Source organism: Lutjanus erythropterus, chromosome 15, assembly GCF_056507025.1.
Source record: "Lutjanus erythropterus isolate fLutEry1 chromosome 15, fLutEry1.hap2, whole genome shotgun sequence".
In the NCBI taxonomy this organism is placed as follows: domain Eukaryota; kingdom Metazoa; phylum Chordata; class Actinopteri; order Lutjaniformes; family Lutjanidae; genus Lutjanus; species Lutjanus erythropterus.
The window spans coordinates 36,974,183-36,997,633 of NC_139331.1; the positions used below are offsets into that span (position 1 = coordinate 36,974,183).

At 40.5% G+C, this 23,451-nt stretch overlaps 1 protein-coding gene across 1 annotated transcript in view; it reads left to right on the forward strand.

The window, feature by feature from the left end:
• Positions 1-783: 783 nt before the first annotated feature.
• The window catches only part of adgrg6 (adhesion G protein-coupled receptor G6), a 105,545-nt gene continuing 82,877 nt past the window's right edge, over positions 784-23,451 (forward strand). The window contains exons 1-2 of the mRNA XM_084736809.1: positions 784-1,068; positions 12,941-13,062. Of these exons, the coding sequence (XP_084592935.1) occupies positions 1,067-1,068; positions 12,941-13,062 (124 nt within the window). The 5' untranslated portion in view covers positions 784-1,066. The remainder of the gene's footprint in view (positions 1,069-12,940; positions 13,063-23,451) is intronic.

A 23,451-nucleotide genomic window follows, 5' to 3' on the forward strand; every position in this document is an offset into this window, starting at 1 on the left:
AGGGATTATCTTTACATGAGTCTGTAAATATTTTTTTGAAGGAAAATGTTGCATATTTTTGCCTTAAAATCCACTTTTCAGATGAAACGTCCTCTGTGGACAGCGTCCAGCTGTGTACTGGATCAGAGCTTCCCAGAGAAAAAAAAAAGGGAATCATTTATTCTCACTGTAATTCTAAACCTGACTTTTTATCATGTGTTACATAAACCTTCTGTAATATAACATCTTAAAACAAAAATCTTAACGTGAAGGTCTGTGGTTGAATTTCTTTACATGATAAAGTTTGAGAAACACTGGATGAAGTTTTGGTGGAATCTTGTTTCACAAAGAAAGAACAATCTTAGAAAAATCACCCAGAAAAAAAAGTTTCCCAGATTTTCTTCAGTCATAAACACAAGAGACAAAATAATTTATATCAGATTTATAAAATGGATCATCAGAACTTTTTTCATTTGCTTCTCAGAACTTCTGTAATCTGAGATGTTTCCTACTTTCATTTATTCATTCCCACCAGGTTCTCTGTCAGGTTATTTTAATTTATTGAACATAAACAGATGTTTATTGGTGTAGAATTTATTTTTATGAACTTGGTCTCTGACCTGAAGTGAGATGTGTGTCTGTGTGACTGATTTTATTTTGAAAATCTGGCCCTACATCTGTCCAGCTGCATTTATTTTGACAGCCTGACCAGAAGCGCTTTGTTTCACTCAGTCCAGCTTCATTTCGCTCTTCACCTCCAGTTTCCCCGCTGCTTCTTCTCTCTCTGCATTCGGTGCAGACTGGACGCATCTTCACACCGCCTGCACCGCCGGGGAGTCCGGATCAGTAAAGCGAACACACCCAGGCGTTAGAGTGTCTCCCTCTCTCTCTCTCTGTGTCTCACTCTCCAAACTTTGGAGACTTTTGCGCGTCAGTGCGCTGCACTCTGGATTCTGCGCTCTGGATTTAGTTGGTTTTCGAGTCTCCAAACTTTTTCAGCGCGAGGAAAAGAAACCGAAAAGTTTTGTGAAAGTTTGTGGAGGAGAAATGATCCTGCAGGGGGACCAGCTGCCCCTCCAGTGAACACATGTAAGTACTCACATATAGATTCATATACATGTCGCTGTTTGATGGAGGCATCAAACCAACATGTTCGTGCTCTGGCTTCAACACGCGGGTTTGTGCGTTTTATTTCCCCTTAAATGTGATTTTAAGCGTCAAAAAAGCAACAGGTGAAGGAAACATTTAGTGTCTGAAGTTGAATTTCTTCACCTCGCTCCTGAAATCTGCTGCTGAAACATGTTGAGCTCAGTGTTTGTTCCTCAAGTTGATCCAAAGTGACGCGAGTCGATCGCGTTTTTACGCGCAAAATAATTTATTCCAACGTGAACTTGAGTCTGAATGACAAACTCTTTGTTTTTACTTTAAATTCACTTCAGTTCCTCCGAGATGATCTGATGCAGCTGCGCGTATTTTCTCTCCTCACTGCTGCCAGAACGTTTTCATTAAAGAGTCAAAAGCTCAGTTTGTGTTTGAGGTGAAAGTTTGATTGAAAATCAGAGGAAAGACAGAAAAAAGTGAATGTTTTCTGTTTTCTGTCTTTGTGTTTTTCGGCTGAGAGCTGAACTCTGCTCTGGAAAAATCAGAAAAAAAAGAGAAGCTGTTTTCCATGATGTTATTGGCTGCCTATAGCTGCTGCATATGTTTACAATCTGTCTCTCAGAGCTCAGTGGACATGGAGACACTTTAGTCTCTTCACACAAGAAGACAAACTGACAGAAAACCTGCAGGGAAAATGAGTCATGTAAAAATATCAAACATGTGCAGTCAGGATTATTATAATGATGCTTTTATAGATTTATTAGTAGAATCATGATTAAATCAAAGGATGGAGGCAGGAGCTGCTGATGCTTCTTTATATTTTTTCCATCCACTTTCCTGCTGTAACTCTGAAAATGTCCCTGTTGTGGCTCTAAGACAGCATCTGATCATAAACAGATAAAATAAAGTGTGAATGTGTCGCAGCTTTTCAGTCCGTTTGTACAGAGAATAAAAGCCTGACTGGATTTCTTTTATTAGATCAGATTTTATTGTGAAAATGTAAAAAATAAAAAGGCCTACAAAAAAAAAGAAAAAAGACAAAGACAAGAAGAACAAATGAAAAGCAAACGTTTAATAAAATTCATGGTGAATAGTTTGAGTCCCTAAAGGAGTTCGAGGTGAAAACGTTATATTTGTGTTAAACGTGAATTTTCCAGCTCTGTGACCCAAATTTCACCAAACGAAAATCAAATCCATTAAAAGTAAACATTGATAACACAACCAGAACAAACAATCAGAATAAAACAAAACAAATCATCCTTCACATCCTCTCTGATCAGTACAAATCCATCCAGTCTGATCTTTAAACTTATTGATTGTTGAACATATTTTCATTTTGTTATTCGGTACAGTCGCTCCTCTGACGGTGCTGCGATGACTTTCCCTCTGAATACACAGATTATTCTTCTCAGACTGACTTTGAAACAGCTTCTGACACTTTAGTCGTCTCTTGATTTGAACCAAGTCGACCAAATCTTCAAATGTTCGGATAAAGACGGGGTTGTTGGTCCTGTTTCCAGTTCTGTGGCTCTTTGTGTGTTTGTGTCAGTTTGTAGAGGAGGAGAGCTGCAGCTGAACTCTGTTTGTGTTCAGGACGTCCAGCTGAAGCTCATCTGGTTTGGTCTTTAAATTCAGGTTTACAGATCAGGATCAGACAGACTGTTAATGTGTGTGTGTGTGTGTGTGTGTGTGTGTGTGTCGGGAAGTGAATCCATCCAAACTCAGTGCTGCTGTTTTTAATTCAGCTCTTCTGTCAGGCGGCAAATGTGACTGAAAATTAGCCGCCAACAATTTTTATAATTGACTGTAGCTTCAGTTTGAGTCCAGTCAGCTGGACAGAAGACGACATCTGAAGACGTCAGTCTGGACCCATTTTTCACAATATAGATCCATATATAGATCCAAGATACAAAGTGATTTGTTTCTCTTCACAACCAGGATGTTAAATGAGATTTTGCTGTTGTTTGCTCTTTGAGTGATTGATTGATTGATTGATTGGAATTGGTTATAAAGATAAATAAAACTATAGAACAATATGGACATCAGGCAATAGAAGACATTTGAAAACATCACTTTGGACTGTGGGAAATAATTGTGGAGAATTTTTCACAACATTTTAAAGACTAAATCATGAAATCATGTTCAGGTGTTTTTGAAAAAGTTCTGAAAAACTTTAATCATTTTGTTGTTTGTCTCGTTTAAAAGTTGAGTCAAAAAATACTGGATTCAGCATTGAAATAAAAACTTAATACAAGTGTTTAATTGTTCAAATTCTGATCACAGAGTGTTTGTTTTGTCTTACAGCCTAAAAAAATTAGGACAGACTGAAGTGACAGAGAACTGAACTGATCAGTCACCTGACAGATTAATTAATCACTGACTTTTATGATGATCGATCGATCGATCGTTACTTCTTCCACGTCGTTGGTGCTGCTGTCAGACTGTGTTGTGTTTCTGTTTCCCACAACCCCGTTTGTCCTCGATCTGACCCTTCAGGTGAACCTAAGAATTATTTTGACCCATACAGGTGAAATTTAAAGACCAGACCCTCTGTTAAAAAAAATGTCCTGGACTTTGTGTCTGAGTGACTGAAGGGGACCAGGACAGTTGAAACTGGTCCAGAGTTGCAGCTGTCAGAAGCTAAACTGAGCTGCAGTTTGATCCCTCTGAGCTCCGTCAAAGTCCGTCCACTAAAAGCTCCTGTTTATTTCCACCGACAGGCTCAGGTTGTTATTCTCAGCGTCTGACAACATTAAAGAGACACAGAGACTTTTGTTGGAAAGTCAGATACTTTTCTTTAACCAAACCAACCAGACTCCATTTACAAAAATCAATAAAAAACTCAATAAAACGTCTTAGTTCGTCTTTCTGCTGCTCCAACAATCACCGACTCTGGTTTGGTTCAGATAAACTCTGAATTCACAGAGTTAGATGTGAAAATATTCTGGTTCTACACGTCGTTTCTCTGATGTCTGACGTCTCCGTCGCTCCTGTCCTGATACTTTCACATCAAACTCTCTGACAGAAGAGTTTATTTTGACCAAACCAGAGCTGCTGATTGGTCACAGTAGAAGATTATTATTTTAAGATTATTTTGACTTACATTGTGACACTCATTAGTGGGAATGATAGTTTTTATCTCACAATTTTCATTTTCACAGAAAAAAAAACTATTAAAATAACAATGATGCAACATTTGAAAACATGTTTTCTTACATCTGGAGAACAGGATTTGTAGTCCAGAGCATTTCTGCAGCTCTGCACTGGACTTCATTATAATTCTGTTTCGTTACATTCTTCTTTTATTAAAAAATTGCAGATGCAACATCTATTTATTGAGATGCTGCAGTTTACTGTATTGTGTTTTGATTACTTTGTGCAGCTCTACTTTCTGTGGAGTTTAAATGAAGACGATGATAAAATGAGTCTTTCTGTAAATGGAGTCTGGTGGGTTTGGAGAGAGAAATAAAATGTCTGTTTCTGGTTCAACAAAACACGTCTTAGTCTTTGACTAAAAGGTCCGTCTCTGCAAAATGAAGCAGTTTTAGTGGACGTGCATCGACCATAAGGATGACATTACTGCAGCGCTCTCTGACACTAATTTATTGAATTTTATTAAAATCACAATATGGTCTGCTGCAATTTTCAAACTGCAGGAGGCACGACATTTGTTAAAGGTGATATTTATGTCAAAATACTGTTTTAAAAATATCTTTTGTACACAACCTGAGGTTGGTTAGACAACGGCTTCTCTTTATGAACTGATGGTCATGAATTATTTGATTTTTCACTCAGTTATATTTAGTTCTGTCATTTCTGCTCTGAGCAGAATGAGATGCCTCACTGACTGTTTCTAGATATAATGTAGGAATGTGATGCTGTCATTGGTAGTTTTATTGGTGTTGACTTTGTTCTTCATTGGTTATTGTAGTTTCTGTCTGTAGTTTCAGCTAATGTGGTTCCAAATAGATAAAAAATAAATTTAGAAAACATCTTTGTTTGGTTCACATGCCTGCAAAAATTCTCTCATATTGTAAATCATATTTCAATTGTGATATCAATACTGGACCAGTTTTAAAAACTGTTTTCTCCGTTAGTCACTGAGACACAAAATCATGGGAAAATCCCATCAGATATCAAACTTGGTCAAAGTTGGACCCAAAGAAAAAGCTTCTCAGAGACATAAAAGAGGTGAAAGCAGCCGCAGGGACGTTATTGTGGACATTAAAATGACAGAATGAGAGTAAAAAGTGTCCAGAGTTCCAGTGCAGTGATGTGATTGTGACTTTATCAAAGAAAGTGTTGTTTAAGGTGGACTCGCTCCGTCTCTGCCAGCTCTTACACAACCTGTGAAGGCGATACGCCCAGAAAACATGTTGTGGTCCCTGAAGGCTGAAGGTCTGAACAGGCTGTCTTTAAAACAGAGACGAGAGGTGACGTCAGGTAACATCCTGTTGACTGGAAGTGTGTGTCAGAGGAGGGGGGGGGGTTACCTGCCCCTCAGGTGTGTGGACGGACATCTCTGGTCCCTGAAGACGGTTTAAAGGTGAAGGTTTAGCTGATAAAGTGAGTGAGATGAAGGTGGAGGTGGTGCAGGGAGGAATGTGGTTTAATTAAAGTGAAGGATGAAGATCAGATCTCCACCTGCAGCTCACTTTGATCCTGATGATGTGATACTGAGGAGAACGAGGACGTTATTTCCCTCGTCTCTCCTTCCTCATTAAAGCAGGCAGGCCGGGGAATCACCGCTGACATTAAAGCGCATGAGGTGAGACGTTTCTGCCCCCGTTTTTGGCTCAAACACAAAATGGAACTGAAATAGAGAAGAAGTTCCACCTCAACGAACCCAAACCTGTGAATCTGACCTGTTGAAGCAGCTCAGTGGCCTGAAAATGACATTTAAACACCACTGATTGGTTTGGCTGAAATCTGTTCTGCAGGAAACTGACTGAGAGAGTTTGGTTCACTGGTGACGTTTGTTCAGGAAGGAGGCTGCAGGACGTCCTCACCTGAGACAAGAGTTCACCTCCTGCATGTGGACGTATGTGTAAACAGTTACAGTATATAGCTGTAGACAGTCAGCTGTGTAATGAACTTAATTTTTCACGCACTCACCTGAGCAAAATACCTGATTCCACTAGAGGGCGCAGCAGAGAACTCTTACCATATAAACCTGATATAAAACACTGTCTGTATCATTTTGTGTAAAAGTGGAGGATGATCGCTTAAAGTGACCACTGTCAGTCCGATCAGCTGTCTGATGGATGAATGGTGGACACGACACGCCATCTTTTCAACTCTTCACGCCGTGCGCAGACATTCAGTGTTAGGTTTGTTTTACCACGTCTCCAAAAAGACGCTGCACTTCAAGGCTGGATCACAAAGCTTCAGCAAGGGATACGACTGCATCAGAGCTGAAGCTGTAAAGGTGCAGTGCTAGCATTAGCATTAGCTTAATGTTAGCCTTTCCTGCTCATTTTGATTTACAGTGGGACCAAAAATAATCCCCTCAGTCCTTCCTGAAGGGCAGAGATGTCTCGCCTGAGACAAAGCAGTCGAGACTGACACTGTTGCTAACAAACTTCATTATAACTTCTCTGAATGTCAGTTATCTACTGTTTAATACGAGTTTAAGTAAAGAAAACTCCAGAAAAAACATTATTTATTCTGCACCTGCATACTACTCTATGCTAATGACGGTATGCTTCAACAAAGTCCAATAAAACTTTATTATTAAAGCACCACAGTAAGAAAAAAATCCACACCATCAGCCAATCACGATACAGACATGAACGTGTGGTTAAAATCATACATGTCTCTGAGAGGAGAGGACAGACAGCTACTTAAAGTTCATTTTTCTGTCCTAATTTCGTGAGTGGGTGGAGGGCAGCGGTTTTATGTAAATACACTCACAATGTGATTCAGCAGAGAGAGAACAGATTTACAGCCACATGTATGACGGGAGCTCGGCCACAGCTGTGTCTCTGTGTGCAGCTCAGACCTCCACCAACGCTCAAAGATTCCTAAAAATGTGACACTGGAGGGAAATTTAAGAGCCACATTAATTCAAACTCCACCCCCAGATTTGATTAGAGCAGAAAACAGAGCTTTAATGTTTATTAGACTAATTACACGTGACCAGATGTGGAGATTTCAGCTGAATGAATATGGATGAAAATCACAGACTCAGATGTTAATCTCAGTCAAAGACAGACCGAGTCTTCCAAAGAATCAGATGCATCAATCATTTCAGGAAACACGCATGAGACAGTGTGAAAATATCAGTTAGTAGCAGCTGTTGTAGTTCACGTTTCTTCATTTATTTGGTGTGAAACCCGCGGTGCGGTTGTGTGATTGAGGACTTCTGGCCCACAAAATGTCTGACTGGAGGCCGGAGGGTTTTGCCGGCTGTCGTCCAGCCCCTGCAGGACACATGAATCGCTCCCTTTATGCGGTCGTGTCCGCGGCCTCGTTCGCTGACCTCGCTCCACTTGTCATTCACTCCCGTTTCCAACGCCGGAGCTGGAGGCGGGGAGGAGGGGAGAAACGAGGAAACAAGACGCATGACTTGACAAAGAGGCGAGTTTTCTTTAATGTCAGGAGCTGCATGAATTTGCAGCGCTGGACGCAGCGACGACGACGACGACGACGGACAGTGAAATTAAATCGAGTTCTGTTCTCGCTGCTTTAATATTTATGATGCTCACACACACGCCGTGTTTCCAAGTATGAGAGGAGTTCACTTCACATGAAGAGAGAGAAAAAGAATTTAATTTAAAGTTCAGTCAGTTTCAAACTTCTCCTCTCAGTCTTCATCTCTTTTTACTTTCTACTTTTTTAATTTCAGTCCTCTGTGAGTTGAATGATTCGTGAGTTTGATCGGGACGTGTGCACCTGTCACATCAGCTGATTCAAACACTTTCTGTCTGTCTCCGGTTTAACATCAACATGAGAAAACTTTGACCTGTGAGACAAACTCTGTCTCTTTTAGTCCTCAGTGTAAAACTTCAGAAGTTGCTGGATTTAGAGAATAAAGTCTTGTTTTACCTGAAGTTTTCCTCCCTGATACTTTGTGTGAAACACACAGTGCTTTTAATTGTTGATTCTTTTGTGTTGAGATTTGAGACTTTGTCCTTTTTGACAGAGTGATGTTCACATAGATATTGATCTGCTGTCTTCATCAGACAAACCTTTCACCTGATGAACGTCTAAAACTGAAGCCTCACGGTTAAATGTCGCCTTGTTTCGGTGTTTTGTTCGTTGGTTGTGTGACTTTGATTCTAAAGGAGGAGTTGTGTTTGTCTTCTGTCTGCAGCTCTGATACGTTCCAGTCGACCGCGGCTCTGACGGTCGCTGGTTGTGGTGGAAGTCGGAGCAGATTGTACACTGATGATGTCATGTTGTGGTGATCATGTGACCTCTGACCTTCGACCTTCTAATTGCTGATGCTCTGTAATGTGACTGAATCTTCTGCTGCTTCATTCACTGCTGAACAGAAACATGATAAATGTCAACACATGGAGCTGCTGCTGGACTGAAAGCTGCGCATGTGTGTGTTTAGGATCGTCAGGGTGTAGGTTGTCCTGCAAACGCAGCTCTGACATGTTCACTGTTCTTCATTATTCTTCATTACAGAGCTGCAGTTCTGATTATTTTCATGGTCGATTAAAGGGTTGAGCACTTTCTCAAGTCCAAGGTGTCGTCCTCAAACGTCTCGTCGTCACATTAATAAAGTAGTATTCTGACAGTAAACGGAGTGTTTCTCTGAACCTGATCAAAGTTTTTTACTCAATCAAACTTTAATCAAAGTGGCATCAGATCAGAAACATTTTTTTATTTTGGTTTGACATCCTGCTGATGAAGACGTCTGACAACATGAACTCTGAACTTCAGAGCTGAAATCAAACTGTGATGTTCAGATTCAAACAAAACAGGTCAGCTGTTTGTCATGTTGTGTTCAAGTGCTCCTGAGATGGTCGTTCTCCAGACTTCTGTGTGTTCCTGAGCTTCATCGTGTGAAAACAACATGGACGCTACAAAGCAAAGAGGAGTTGTTGTTGTTGTTGTTGTTGTTGTTGTTGTTGTTGTTGTACCTGATCACACTGACCTGTCTGCGTGATGATTGGCTGAGACGAGTGTCAGACTGAAGTTTTATGTTACAACATGATTTAGATTTTTCTGGCTTCTCCAGAAATCTGATTTGCCTCCTTAAGTACTGTTTGACCAGTTTTTATAGATGTGCCTTGTTTGTTTGTTTGTTTTTTTACATTTTGTAAAGGTTCTTTTAATTTCTGGCTCATTTTACAGCACAGAGTTGAATAATGAGTAGGTGTGTGAATAAAGGTGTTAGTTCCCTTCATGCTGCTCACAAAAACAATCAAATGGATTAAAAAAAAAAGTAAATCAAAAATCATCAAAATCAAACTATTTTTCATGGTGAGATTCTGAGGACGAGTCTTCAGCCTGAGAAAAGAGGTCCAACTGAAGTTTGACACTTTACTGTTTTTTCTTTAAAATAAAGAGTAAACATAACAAAGTGACCCGAGAGATACTTTAATGTTAGTATTTAAAGTAGGTATGACAGATTATTATATGGCTTTTTTAAATACTCGATGCTCATTGGTTCATTGCAGCATCCTAAGGTCTGTTATTTCTGTATAACAGACCGTTGTTATGGACACAGTTCTGATCACAGACTCAACAAAATCATTGATAAATCACTAAAATCATTTTAAAATTCATCATGTACAGTGAGCAGGTCACTATTGTTTTTTTAATCACATAAATATTTGCCAAATCTTTGAACTGTTCAGGTGTTACAGGTGTAACATGTAATCAGCAGGATGATAGACAGAAACTGTTCGAATCATCTGCCGTGTTTGATATCTGCAGACTTTCTGACATGTTGTTCCACTCGTGTTTTTCTCCAGTAAGGAACTGATTTGTCTGATTATTCTGACACCACATGAGTGCAGGATCACTGCAGGGGTTACTGAGGCGAGTCCCTGGTTCCCAGAGTGAAAGAGAACGAGTGGAACTGAGAGAGAACCTGTGATAGACAGACGAGTTCTGGGAATAAAAACACGATCACGTCATCTTTCACCAGCTTTTTGTTGCCAGATAAGCCGCGGCGTCACATCATACTGTATGTTTTTGGGGCGTGAGCCTTTAAAATTCCCCCCTGTCGGGTCTGTTCTGTGGAAATGAGGAGATTTTCTGATCAGTTTAGTTCCTGAACACAAACATCAGCTGTGTTGAGTAACAGACGCTGAAAAAGCAACAACGTGTTGAGATAAAACAAAGTTTGTTATTCGTCACGCGAGAACTCGAGACGAATCACGTTTATCTGCCAAATACAATAAAAACGTTACAGCAGGGACGTCGGTGAAGTCACACACAGATACCTGTTGATGGGAAGCTCACAGTTCAAGCCCAGATTAACTCGCTCTAAAGTACTCTGTAACATCAGGACATTTCTTCCAAAACCCTCCTCCTCCTCCTCCTCTTCCTCCTCCTCTTCCTCCTCCTCTTCCTCCTCCTCCTCCTCCTCTACCTGATGTTTTTCTGATGAAACAAGCCGTTTCTTCGCCTCAGCGTTTCCTCCACAGACTCGTCTCTCTCGTGTTCGAGTTTTGAACCTTCATGAACTGTAGATGATGGACGTCCTCCACCTTCAGTCTGAGTCTCAGGAGAGCTGATAAGAGCGTCTCGACCTCCGTCAGCACATCACACATGAACTCAGGTGTCAGACGGCTGACAGCTGCTGTCACACTGTTCATAATACCTCTGTGTGTGTGTGTGTGTGTGTGTGTGTGTGTGTGTGTGTGTGTGTGTGTGTGTGTGTGTGTGTGACTCTGCTCTGACCTCGTCTCTCCTGCTGTGAAACGTTCAGTTGGACTCAAGTGTTCTGTGGTGTGTAAATATTGTTGTTTGTGATTTATGGCTGCAGTAAATAAATCTGTTCATTATTGATTAATGAGTTGATGATTTTTCTGATTAATAGACTGATTATTATATTATTATCCATCAGTATGTTTTCAGTAGTTTCCATAGTTTCTCCTGCACACAGTTCAGCTGGTTGTGATCTCAAACCTCACAACTAGATGTCACTAAATCCTGTAGGTCAATTTCTGTTTAATCACAAGTGTTTTTTTTTTTTTCATGGATCATTTCACACCTTTTAGTCTGTGCTGATTTATGTAGAGATATTTAAGATAGACTGTTGTAAATAAAAAAAAACCTCAGGTCAGAATGTCAGAAATGTCGCAGCATTAAACATGAAGATCAAAAACTCAAAAATGCACCAGACCAAATGGTAGAATAAAATACAAAAACATGCCGTGAAAAATGTGCTTAAACATGGCATCCTGCTGTATGCCAGTTCATGAGAATAAAAAATAAGAAATATTTCTAACACAACAGACAAAAGCAGCAAATATTCACAATGAGGAAGCTGTGAATGTTTTGTAGTTTTGCTTCATTAAATTACAACAAACAGAAGTTCTGCATGGTCTAATAACTCTAACACTGCTGTGATGTTTTCATTTTTTCATGAACTCTTTAGCACAAAGCAAGTTTTTATTCATGTTACTGTCGACTCACTGGAATTATTCTATGAATAATATCCATGTTAGATGATTCCATACATGACGTTCGTCCACAGACAAGTGTGTCCTCATGTAGTGAGGTGGAGACAGGGTTCTTGCACCTTTTCCAAAGTCAAATTCAAGCACTTTTCAAGCACTTTCAGGGTTTCCAGCACCTTACAGCCGTGGTAAATGACATATTTCTATACATATAAATGCTCAAAATGTTAAAATCAGATGTTATTGTGCTATAAACAACCAACAGAATGTTTCATGACAGAATTCTACACAACAAAGTTTCTTATTTCAAAATGTGTCATGTGTCTGTAAGTAGACTTGTCATTGTATTAGAGTCCAAATTCTCTGATTTCACCTTCTTAAATGTGAATATTTTTTCAAACCTCGAAAACATGAGATTAAAATTCAAGCATTGAATTGAATGTATGAAAATCAGGGTGGTTGAAGTAGCAAGTCTCATATAGAACTGCAGCATGTTGATATGATCTGAATTAGTTTAAAAGATGAATTTACTGTGGAAACTTAGTCTTCTGTGTAAAACAAATAAAAAACTGAATGCAATGATTTGCAAAAAAAAAAAGACCTACGTTCAATTAAATACAGAACAAAGAGTTAAAGTACAAACTGATCAACTTTTGTTTTTTGTAAATATTCACTCATTCTGAGTTTGATGCCTTCAACATGTTCTAAAAAAGTTGTTTCAGGATCCTGTTTCTCTCTGTGATCCATCATCTTTTCTTCTAACACTCAGTCAGTGTTTGTGAACTGTTGAAGTCTTAAAGGTCACTTTTGTCTCATTCTTTCTTAATATTCGTCTTCAGCTGCTCAACAGTCCACAGAACAATCTGGACGGTCCTTTTCCTCTTTAGTCCAGAGGACACGACGTCCACAACTTTCAAAGTCTTTTGTTGCTCCTGTCACGTTTTTAAAACATTCTGCAGTTTATCAGTTACTTTGTAGCAACATTATCATCACCTGATGGAGCGATTTGATTGGCTCTCAGGGGACGTTATTCTCTGAGCTGAGGGTGTGATGCTTGTATACACACACACACACACACACACACACACACACACACACACACACAGGGTTCACTGAGGCCCGGACGTTGAGGGTTCACAGTAATGAAGCAGTGGGAGTGTAAACAAGCTGAATCACACACTCGTCCGAATATGACGAGTATGTTGACGGCTGGTGTGAAAACAACAACAGGTTCTGTGTTGTTCTCACTGATGTTCTCCCCCTCTGTTCCGCAGGGAGTCCTGTACAGGCAGCAGCAGCAGCAGAGGAGGAGGAGGAGGAGGAGGAGGAGGAGGAAGGTGGAGGCTCCGTCATGTCGTCCCAGTCGTCCTGCTGTGGACGACCCTGCACAGACACGGTAGGAACCCGACTCGGTCACCGTGTGGCGTCTCTTCGAGATGAGAACGTGTCAGGACAGAATGATTTATGTGTTGAACTGACAGAAAATAAACAAGTTGCTCTCACAGCTGTGAAGCTGACAGAAGAGTCGATACGTCCGAGCAGAGGTGAAGAGTTTTATTCACTTTACAGGCAGAAAATCCACATCACATCTACATCTGCTTCTTAAACACGTGAGAAGCCTCAAACCAAAAACTGAAGCTGGAATCAAACTCTATAGGGCCGTCGTCATCCAGGATTCATAACTATAAATATCATTTTAGATTTTGTTCTAACTTGAGTGATGGAGTCCACAACACAACGATGACACAAGGAAGAAACAGCACATACTAATCTCTGTTAATCACACTAATCTTGCAAGTTTCACCAGTCTAGGGTTCCCTTCTAGACACAAGTTCGCTACCCGACCATGTATGTGTTCCATTTCGCTTCTGTGCAACGTTGAGTTCTGTGTAAACATAGAAGTAAAGCTCCTGCACTGGAGTCCGACTTCCACAGTGGAAAGTGAACACACACCTGCAGTGAAGGTCCTCACAAGTATAGTGTGTCGGGTGTAGAGGAGGGTGGTTTGCGGTGTTGTGCAGTAAACAGGATGCAAACAACACACACACTCCCAGCTTCCATCGATCACACAGTCAGTCAGAACCACAAACAACACGTCGACCACAGAAATCAATCAATTTAATGATCTGATTTCCTCAAAAACAAACAGCTGTGAGAGCAAATCAACAGAAACACGTCTGTGACTGAAACAATAAAACCGTCTGCAGCCTCAGTCACACCAGCAGTACAGGAATTAAATCTAATGATTGCAGTGTCCAAAGTCTATTTCATTATAATCTGGAGATACTGAGACGTTTAATCCTCTTATTCTAATTGAATCAGTGTTTCTCTTTATTTTAAGTGTCTGTGAGGCATTAAAGCCACATTATGAGCCCATAATTATTATTCTAATGATTTCATTGCAGAAAGTCCAATATTTTACAAGGCAACTGTACTTTTAATGACAAGATATTAAATGAAATATTTGTGAGATGATTAAACTTGAGACTTCACATTGAGGAAAAGTGCTCTTTGATTTAATTTCACATTATAGGATGAATTTAATTAAAGCACAGTGGATAATATGAAACCATGTGAACACAGTGCAGCACTTTTCTTAAATTCTGTTGCCGTTTTAAATGTTTTTTTTCCTTCATTCATGTTTTGTTCTTCATGTCATTCATGTTTTCCATGTTGTGTTTTCCTGCTGTCGGGAGAAAACGCTGCACTTCTCACTTGAACAGAAAGTTAAGTTTTGTATTGGAGTTTCCTCGTGAAAAAAATCTTTGGCAACATTAAGAAAAGCTCTTTGTGTGTTTTTCAAACTGCGTTGGAAAACCAGTGTTCTCAGAGATGCAGCATTTTCATCTGACAGCAGTGATTTATTCGATTTCCATCTTTCATTTGTCTCTTCTTCTTCCCATGTTTCCATCCTCCACACACTTGTTTCCTCTTCGCTTCATCCCACTTCTGTCCTCTCTCTTCTTTTTTTTTTTTAAACTCATATTTTCCACCCGTGTGCCCGAGAACGCCTCGGCCTCTTCATGTCACGTGCTTCCATTAACAAAACCGCTCGTCATGATGCAGAAAAAGTCACGACTCTTTCATGAAATCTTGCAGTCAGACATTATTTCCATCTGGTTTATTCTTTCATCACTGCAGAGTGCTTTTATTTTGAAGTCACGCTTTGATGCTTTGATTCATTCCTTCCAGATATTATCAGAAATTCATCTTCAGCTCCTCTGTTGTCACACTGCTACAAATATAAAATCCAAAAATACTGCGAGCAGCTGTCTGTTGATGTCTGCACCGTTTCGTCCAAGGTTTAGTTTGTGTTTGTATTTATCTTCAAATTTAAAGACAAAAATGTCGCATCTGAACGTCAAAACAAACTTCTTCTTCTGCACGTTTGACATGTTTGATAAGTCAAGACTGCTGATAATCTTCAGTTTTAATGTCACACATCACATCAGTGACAGTCTGTTCATTCAGTCATTCAGTCATCTGTTAGACCAGGGGTTTTCAAACTGGGGTCCAGGGACCAACAGTGGGTCTTGAAGAAGTTGTGAGGGCTCCTCAGCAAAAAGGAGGAATAACAACAAAGAAGGAAATGAAATTTTGAACGATTTCAATTTCCAGTGATCTTAGTTTGATGACGACTCATGATGATGATAAAATAAAAGTATTCAGTTAAATATTCAGGACTGATCCTCTCATACGTCTCAACGTTCATCCTCTGTGTTTGACTTTTCAAACAAACTGTTGTTTAATCATCTGCTGGTTCATTTGTTCTTTAGACGTCTTATTTTACTTCCATTGATTGACCGATCATGTGATTGATTCATTTATTCTGCAGTTTGTTCAATCGTTAGAATATTCTATTGATCATCAGATCAGCTGGCCTCATCATCTGTTGTGATCAGTTGTTCATTCATTCATTTGTTCACTGGTTGATTATTTCAGTCATTGTGACAGTGAGTTCTCACCTTGTGTGTGTGTGTGTGTGTGTGTGTGTGTGTGTGTGTGTGTGTGTGTGTGTGTGTGTGTGTGTGTGTGTGTGTGTGTGTGTGTGTGTGTATGACACCAGCTGTAGAGTGAACAACCACAGATGGTTATATGTCTGTGTGTGGACAGATCACTCATTCATTCATTTGTTGTTTTGCCTGATTGATCACTTGTTCATTCAGTTAATCAGTTAATTCATCATTTGTTTGCTCCTTCATTCATGTAGATGTCTGATTTTTGGCTCGGCTGTGAGAGTTGAACGAAGAAGAAATAGTGAATTGCCATTATTTTGACTGAAAAAAACACTTTTTTTCAAGGATCTGAACCAAACACTGTAGAGAGTGATGTGTTGGTCAGGACACCTCTGCAGCTCCACAGTATCTAATTTAAAATTTTATTCTGACAAACATTTCACCTCCACATCAATTAGAAAACTGCAGCAGACCATGTTGTGATTTCAGTAAAATTTCAATTACGTAATAAACACGTATGTGTGATAATGATGATGTCACTGATGATGTCACTGTGTGTCAGTGTGTCAGCAGGTCTGAACGTTAAAAGTGTGAAAAGTTGTTTTCGCCAAAAACAACAGAGGAGCTAATTGAGACTCATAACAACACACACACACACACACACGCACACACACACACACACAGTAATTTGATCCTGAGCGTTTCATTAAGTGTTTCATTAAAATTTTATTTCTCAGGTTTGAGCAGAGCCAGCTGCCTCTGCCTGCCTCTGCCAAAAGTAAGTGGACACCTGAACATTCGCTCCACAAGTGACATTGTTGACCCAGTTCTGATGGTCTCCAGAATGTAGCGCAAGTGTCAGTCTGGGCACGGCTCAGGAGACAAGGACACGGTCCAGTCAAGTCTCCTTCCTGTTAGTTAGGTCCTATTTAAATGTCCAGTGTGTCAGATTTATGGGGACATGTCATGAAGAAACAGGAGTGAAACCAAAACAATCTGCTGGACAGGAGCGTCCATATAGTTTTGGCCATGTCATTTAGCGTATTCCCTCTTAAAATGAGCTCCATGATGAGAGATGGAAGGAGACAAAGTAGTGATGGAGGACGGAGACAGAAGGTGGAGACACTGTTGGCTGTTTTGATGTTTTCACTTTAACTCCAACAAAACTCATTAAGTGAAAAATGAAAACTCAAACTGAAGCAGAGAGACGAAGACAGATGGTAGGAAGAAAGACAGAAAGAGGGAGGGAGAGAAAGTGTGTGAGAGTGTGTGTGTGTGTGTGTGTGTGTGTGTTTAATGTATTTTCCATACCCTACCAGCAGCCTCAGGCCAAACCGAGCGGTTCACACACACTCGTAAAGTTCCCAGCAGTATGAACCACAGCTCACACACACACAGAGGTTAGCGGTGTACACTGTGTGTGTGTGTGTGTGTGTGTGTGTGTGTGTGTGTGTGTGTGTGTGTGTGTGTGTGTGTGTGTGTGTGCTGACCAGTAGATAAACTGCAGGTTTGAACAGAAGAGGAGCAGGAAGCTGTAAATGTTTCAGTGAGAGATGTGACTTCAGAAATGTTTTGCACTATTTCATCTGCTCATATTAATATTTCTCGGAGTGCAGATGCAGCCAGATCGATCTCCACACTTTGTTTTAGTGCTCTTCTGTCTGTTACTGGTCAAAGTTCTGGCTCCACACATCATCGTTCTGGAATAGGCAAGGGAAAAAACTTCTTTAAACCAATCACAGTCATCTTGGGCAGGGCTAAACCCAGGATGCAGTGATGGACTCCCTGCAAAATAGTGTCAAGGGGAACTTTTTTTGTACATGGAGAGGTGAGCCCTGGCATAAAAATGGCTAAATCCTTTCAAAAGAAAAGCTAACAGCTGCTAGTTTGTGTCCAGGTTGGGCAATTAGCCATTTTCAGCCTGCAGGTTCATAACTCAGAGGTTGTTGTGTTTCATATAGCGAGAGGACGCTGATATCAGAAGGGGAGGAGAGTGTCACTAGAATCAGGAGGCTAATGGCAGTTTTATATTCACAGTCTCAGGGGAGTCAGAGACAGATGTGTCGACGTGATATAAAAACCTACAGTAGCTGCTGGTCAACATGTCCCCTGATTCTACTTTGAGTAGGAAAATAAAGTTTTTTCTTCCAACTTTCTTCCTCAGATTAATCTTTGAACATTAAAACAACTCACTGAAACTGGCCAAAGTTTTTGTTAGTCAGAAAACACGATTAACTTTAACAGCCTTTTTTCTCTTCATATCTGGCAGTTTTGCTCTCTGGGTTCTTTAAAACAAATTCAATTAATCTGAAGAGTTCAGAGAGTGAAGATGGTTTATAGAGAGATGTAGAGAGGAGGATTAGAGAGGATTCAGAGGCAGATGGAGGTGGATTTTACACAGATATTGAGTTTGACTGTTAGAGAAATACTATGTGAGACTCTGTCAACAGTTAATGATTAAAATCACATCTGCAGCTCCGCGTTCTCAGGACAAAGTGACATTTAATTCATATTGTAATCACAAAAACTCGCCTCCTCCTCCCTAAACTCATCCCTCCTGGTCTCTTCATACATATTTCATCACATTATGTGGATGTGAGCTGGTGGGGAGGACGGGCCAGATTATATCAGCCAGACCGCCGTCCTCCCCTCATCTCCTCTCTTCTTCTGCTTTGTTTTCTTTTACAGTTTTCTCTTTTAATTCTCCTCTCTTTTCTCCTTGATCCTTTCACTCCTCTCCTCTCTGGTCACCTCCTCCCTTCCTCCTCCTTCTCCTCCTCCTCCTCCCTCGGATGCCACTCTCAATTATCTCCTAGTGAAAGACAAGAGGAGGAGGAGGAGGAGGAGGAGGAGGAGTACAAACACCTGTGAGAGTGAGTCAGCGTTCACCTGCAGAGAGAGAGTTCATGTCCAGTTCCTCCCTCTGAGACACAGTGTTGTGTTCAGGTGCATCAGTACATGTTGAGGTTCTGTGCAGACAAACCTTTTCTTTGTCACATAGAAACAGGAAAGAGACGAACACAAACTGCTGACACAAAGATGGAGGAACACTGTTATTTATAATATCATTGTATGCTGGAGCATTAAGATAAAGACACATTTTAATGCCAGGTGTAAACAGGCTCTCACTTCCTGTTTACACCTGGTATTAAATCTGATCTGTATCTTATCCGGATTGTTGTTCAGACTGTGTTTACACCTCCAGATGTTTTCTGACAGATCTGATCACATCTGGAGGTAGTTTGACTTGCATTTACACCTTCCCTTAAAGGGGTAGTTCACCCAAAAATGGAACTTCAGTCATTATCTACTCACCCTCATGCCTCATGTGTTGCACAATCTTCCAAACAAAGGAAGTGAATAGTGGCCACTTTTCAAATGTAAAAAAACACTTAAAGAAACTCATGAAATGCTACCAGTACCATATCAGTTCAGACAGTGTGCACGTGAATGTGGCTCCAAGCTAAGGATCTACAGTGAAGACTCAGGATAAAAACATGGAGTAAGATGTCTTTCAAGTCAACTTGGCATGTTGGGTCTTTAGGAGATGTGGATTACACCAGACGGGCAGCATGGAGGCATTTTATGTTTTTATCCTGTAGTTTGTTTTACATTTGAAAACTGGACGCAGCACAGCTAAAAACCTAGGTAAGCTAACTAGCTTATGGTGGATAACAGTAGCTAGCAGTTACTTTACCAACAAGTGAAGCCATCTGTCAATCAGGAAACACCGTAAATCACAGAGAGATGAGGCAAAGTGGCCAGAGGACATCAGACAAAGCAGTTTGTGTCCATTTTCCTCTTCTTCTCCTGTGGTTCCAAGAAACAAGCTGCTGAATGTTGAAAACTACCCGAGTTTATCTGAGTTCTTGACTGTAGGCTTTGTCTCGAGAGAAAACTGCTTCAGTTTGTAAAGACAATCTACAAAGAACCTCTGAGCTTTTGTGTTGTTTGTAATTTGAAGAACCTCAATCTGTTCTTTAAGGCAGGTTTAATGTTCTCACAGCATGAATCTGATGTCTTTGTCCCGCAGACAAGACGCTGACCACAAAGACATTCTTACATGTCATCAGGTACAGGAGGCTGCTGTTTCATTTTGGTAGAAGCCAAAGTGCACAGTTTGTGGATAAAACTGTGTCGGAGGGCAAGCAGGAAAGCAAAGGAAGGGATGAAGAAAAGAAAACAGCAGAGAGATAACAACAAAGGGCCGAAGGAGAAGGAGGAATGAATGAGGGAGGAGAGAGGAATGCAAGTAGAAGAATGTGAGAGAAACGCTAGAAAGGACAGAGAGGTGAAAAGAGAGAAGGGCAGGTTGATGGAAGCCCACTAATCTGCAGGATTAGTGTCTGAAAAAGACTGAGAGGTATTTTTAGTATCTCTGCGCTGCTGAAGAATATCAGTTATCAGCTGAAGTATCACTGAGCTCCTTCAGTCACTGAAATGCCAGCAGCACACTGATAGCTGTCAGGTATCTGATATGAAGTAAAAACTGAAAAAGTTTAAGAATTTAATAAAATACGCTCTACCTTTTCTGTTCAGCTCCTGTTTCTTGGCTCGTCTTTATCACACTTTCTAATTTCAGGGTCACAACAAAGCTTTGTTACGTTTTCTGTAAGAGAGCTCAGGCCTGCAAACTCTGACTGACTGTGATCATCTTCCAGTGTTTCCTGAATATAATCCCTCTGTTGGACTGATTGTTAAGTTTGTGTTGATAAGAGGGTTTGTTAATCCCTCAAAAGTTACTGTTGATATCAGGGACCTTCCTTCCTTGTAACGGGTCATGAGTACTTGAGACGTTTCTTAAAAGTCAAATGGGCAACCCAGAACCACTTTAAAAGGTGTCAGAGCTAACTCCAAGTTAAAAGGTCTGAACTATTCAGGAGTCAAAGAGAAGTTGGGATAGTTTTAGGGGAAATATATTATAGTCTCCTTATTTTGGACTTGTTAAAGTGTCTTTAGGTTTTTCTGTGGAGTGTGCAACTCTTCTTTAACCTTTCTAAGACAGTTTAATGTGGATGCTCATGGTAGAAAGGTTGTATTTCGTAGCTCACGGTGAATTATTGTGAAGCTGAGCATTAAGGCAGCTGATCAAAAAATATATTTGGCAGGTGATTGGATGAACCATCTGTCCGTCACCGTCTGTCATGGGCTAACTTCAACCAATCAGATCAACAAAACAAAACATGTAACGTATGTCAAAGGTTTTGCTGTAACTGGTCGAGAGAAGAGCGAAATCGAGGAAAATCTTCACTGTCGTTCTTTGCTCTTCTTTCAGTGAAGAAATTCTCTCCAGTCCTGATATAACTGATGCTACAGCAGCTTCTCTATTCTCTTTAAGAGCTGCCTTTGTTGTTTTTGAACAAACAGTTGCTTTTCACTTTCATCACACAGAAACCATGCACATAGCTGCCAATAGACTGGTTCCTCTAAGGACACTGACTGGTCTGAAGCAGTGTCCTTCAGTCACAAGAGCAGGACTTGAAGCCTGGAAGGATGGATTCTCATGTGGTCTCACTGTCTCACCAGTCTGGCTGCTTCAGAAGGTTGGCAAGCTGCATGATTTTGGTGAGGGGTTGGGATGCCACGATGACAAAGACTTTTATTCTCATCACTAGACTCAACAAGCAAGGGGTTGTTGTTTTAGAATTAAAAATACTGGGCATTGACAGCGTAGCTCTACAGTATATTCATCAAATCTGGGTTGAATTACTGTGAGTGACGGACTCTGGATGACGTGAAGTGTTTTTGTCTTTCAGGCCATGTGTGTTATTAAGCATTAAGTTGGGTATATCAGAGCTCTACAACATGGTCTAAATAAAACCAGTTAGTCTGGTAGAGTTTGAGTTTTGGACGTTGGAACAATAGTCAGACAACCTTTGTCGTCATGGTGATCTTAGTCATGGTTAACATGGTGTTTTTGCACTTTGGTAAGGTTTAGGAAAAGATTGAACACAAGCAGGTTATTACAGCCCATATTTTTGTTAGGTGGAGACCGTACTTGCCAACCCTCCTGATTTTCCTGGTCATTTTTTCATTGCCCTGTCTCAGTTTCATCCCAAGGTCACAGTCACAACTTTTGTTTTTTTTCCCATTATTGAAGGTTTGAAAGGATGGGGGAACATTTTTTTCTAAGAGCTTAGAAAAAAGATTTGTAAAATGTTCTGTCTTATTGTAATCAAATTTTAAATGGCAGCATTAAGCAAAGCTAAATGCTGTGCGCCCATTGTGTTTTCTAACTAGTAGTTGTCATTTGTAAGTTATCTGTAGGCATCTACTTGCAAAGAAAATGTGTCACTTGTGTTACTTATTATTTTGTTATTGTTATTATTTAAAAGTCACCAGAATGCAGGAAACAAAGTCTGTGAAACTCATGTTTGTTTGTTTTTTTGTTTTTTTTGTTTGTTTGTGGGACAGGACCACCAGGTCTCTGACTTTGGTTCTGAAATCCTCCCTATTTTGAAGTCTCATGGTACGGCAGCGACCTCTAGTGGCTGTGATGGAAGCAAAGGAGGAAGTCGGGTGACGTAGTACAAGAGCAACAAAGTTTGTGTCAGCACCTATCAAGTAGTTTGTGACCCTTTCATGTTAACCATGTGCCAACAAAGGCCCGGTATCATGAAGGTCCAGTACGCTTGTCGCTGGTTTTGGAAATTCTTGGCAAACGACCAGAGTTTACTGTCCCTGACCTGCAATTAACATAACCTTAGACCTGCTGTCCCTAACCTTAGAAAGCTGTAGTTGTGTAATCCTGATGCTGAATGTACACACACTGGAAATGATTTCAGCAGCCACATTAGAAGAATTGTTACAGTGGAGACGTTTTGTGTGTTTTGCTGCATAAATAAAGCTAATTTACACCTGGGGACTGATGTTTTTTGGCTGTTTCTACACCTTCTCTGTTACAACTGATCTCACAGCACACACAGCTGTCATTAACATGCAGTAATGTTTCATCTGTTGATGTTGTGATCATGAGATAATGATTTTTATCTGCAGCTCAGCAGCTTTGTAAGGGCGGGTCACTTTGTGGTATTTACAAGAACTGTGTGGTGATAGTGTAGGATGGAAACTGAACAAGCTGGGTCAGATACAAAACCCTCCTCTTGCTGTAAGGCCACAGTTAATGAACTGTTCCACCATGCTTCTCCTTGTAAATCTGGCCGGAGGGTGTAAATATACCCCTTCAGTCCTCCACTCATGTTTTAATGATCGCTGCGTCTTTTCAAAGATCCACGCTGCCGCTGATCTGCAGCAGAGCCGACCTCCAGTGTCCAACGTCAGCTGGAAAACAAAGACCTCTTGTCTCCCATCGCTGTCAGACGGGGTAAATGAACAGAGGTTCTGGCTGACGTTCTTGTACCCACATGTTGAGGTTCCTGTGACGGCTGGTTTCAATGTTCTGTGTGGGAAACAAACGTCTTCATTTCATCAGCGTTTTCAGCAGCAGCAGCAGCAGCTGGCTCATCTTGAACTTTCATCACTCACTTCTCTCATTTTACCAGCTGTCCTGTTGAATAAGACCGTCCTCAGCGGGTGAGAGGAGCCATATTTGGTCAGTGGCTGGTGCCAGTCTCAGTGCAGCTCAGTAGATACAAAGCTTTCCAAAAACACCAAACCATTACATCACTCTGAGCCTTAGATAACTGAAACAGTATCAGACCGTGAGCAAGTCCGCTTTCTTTATTAGCAAACTTCTTAACTCTCCTTGAATTGGTCCAAGAATGTCAGTTCATCTCTTTTTTATTTGCAAATGTTATAAAATTCTTTGATATCTCAGTCGACAGTCGTGGAAAACAGCGCACTAATCTGTGGTAAGATGTTGGAGGCAG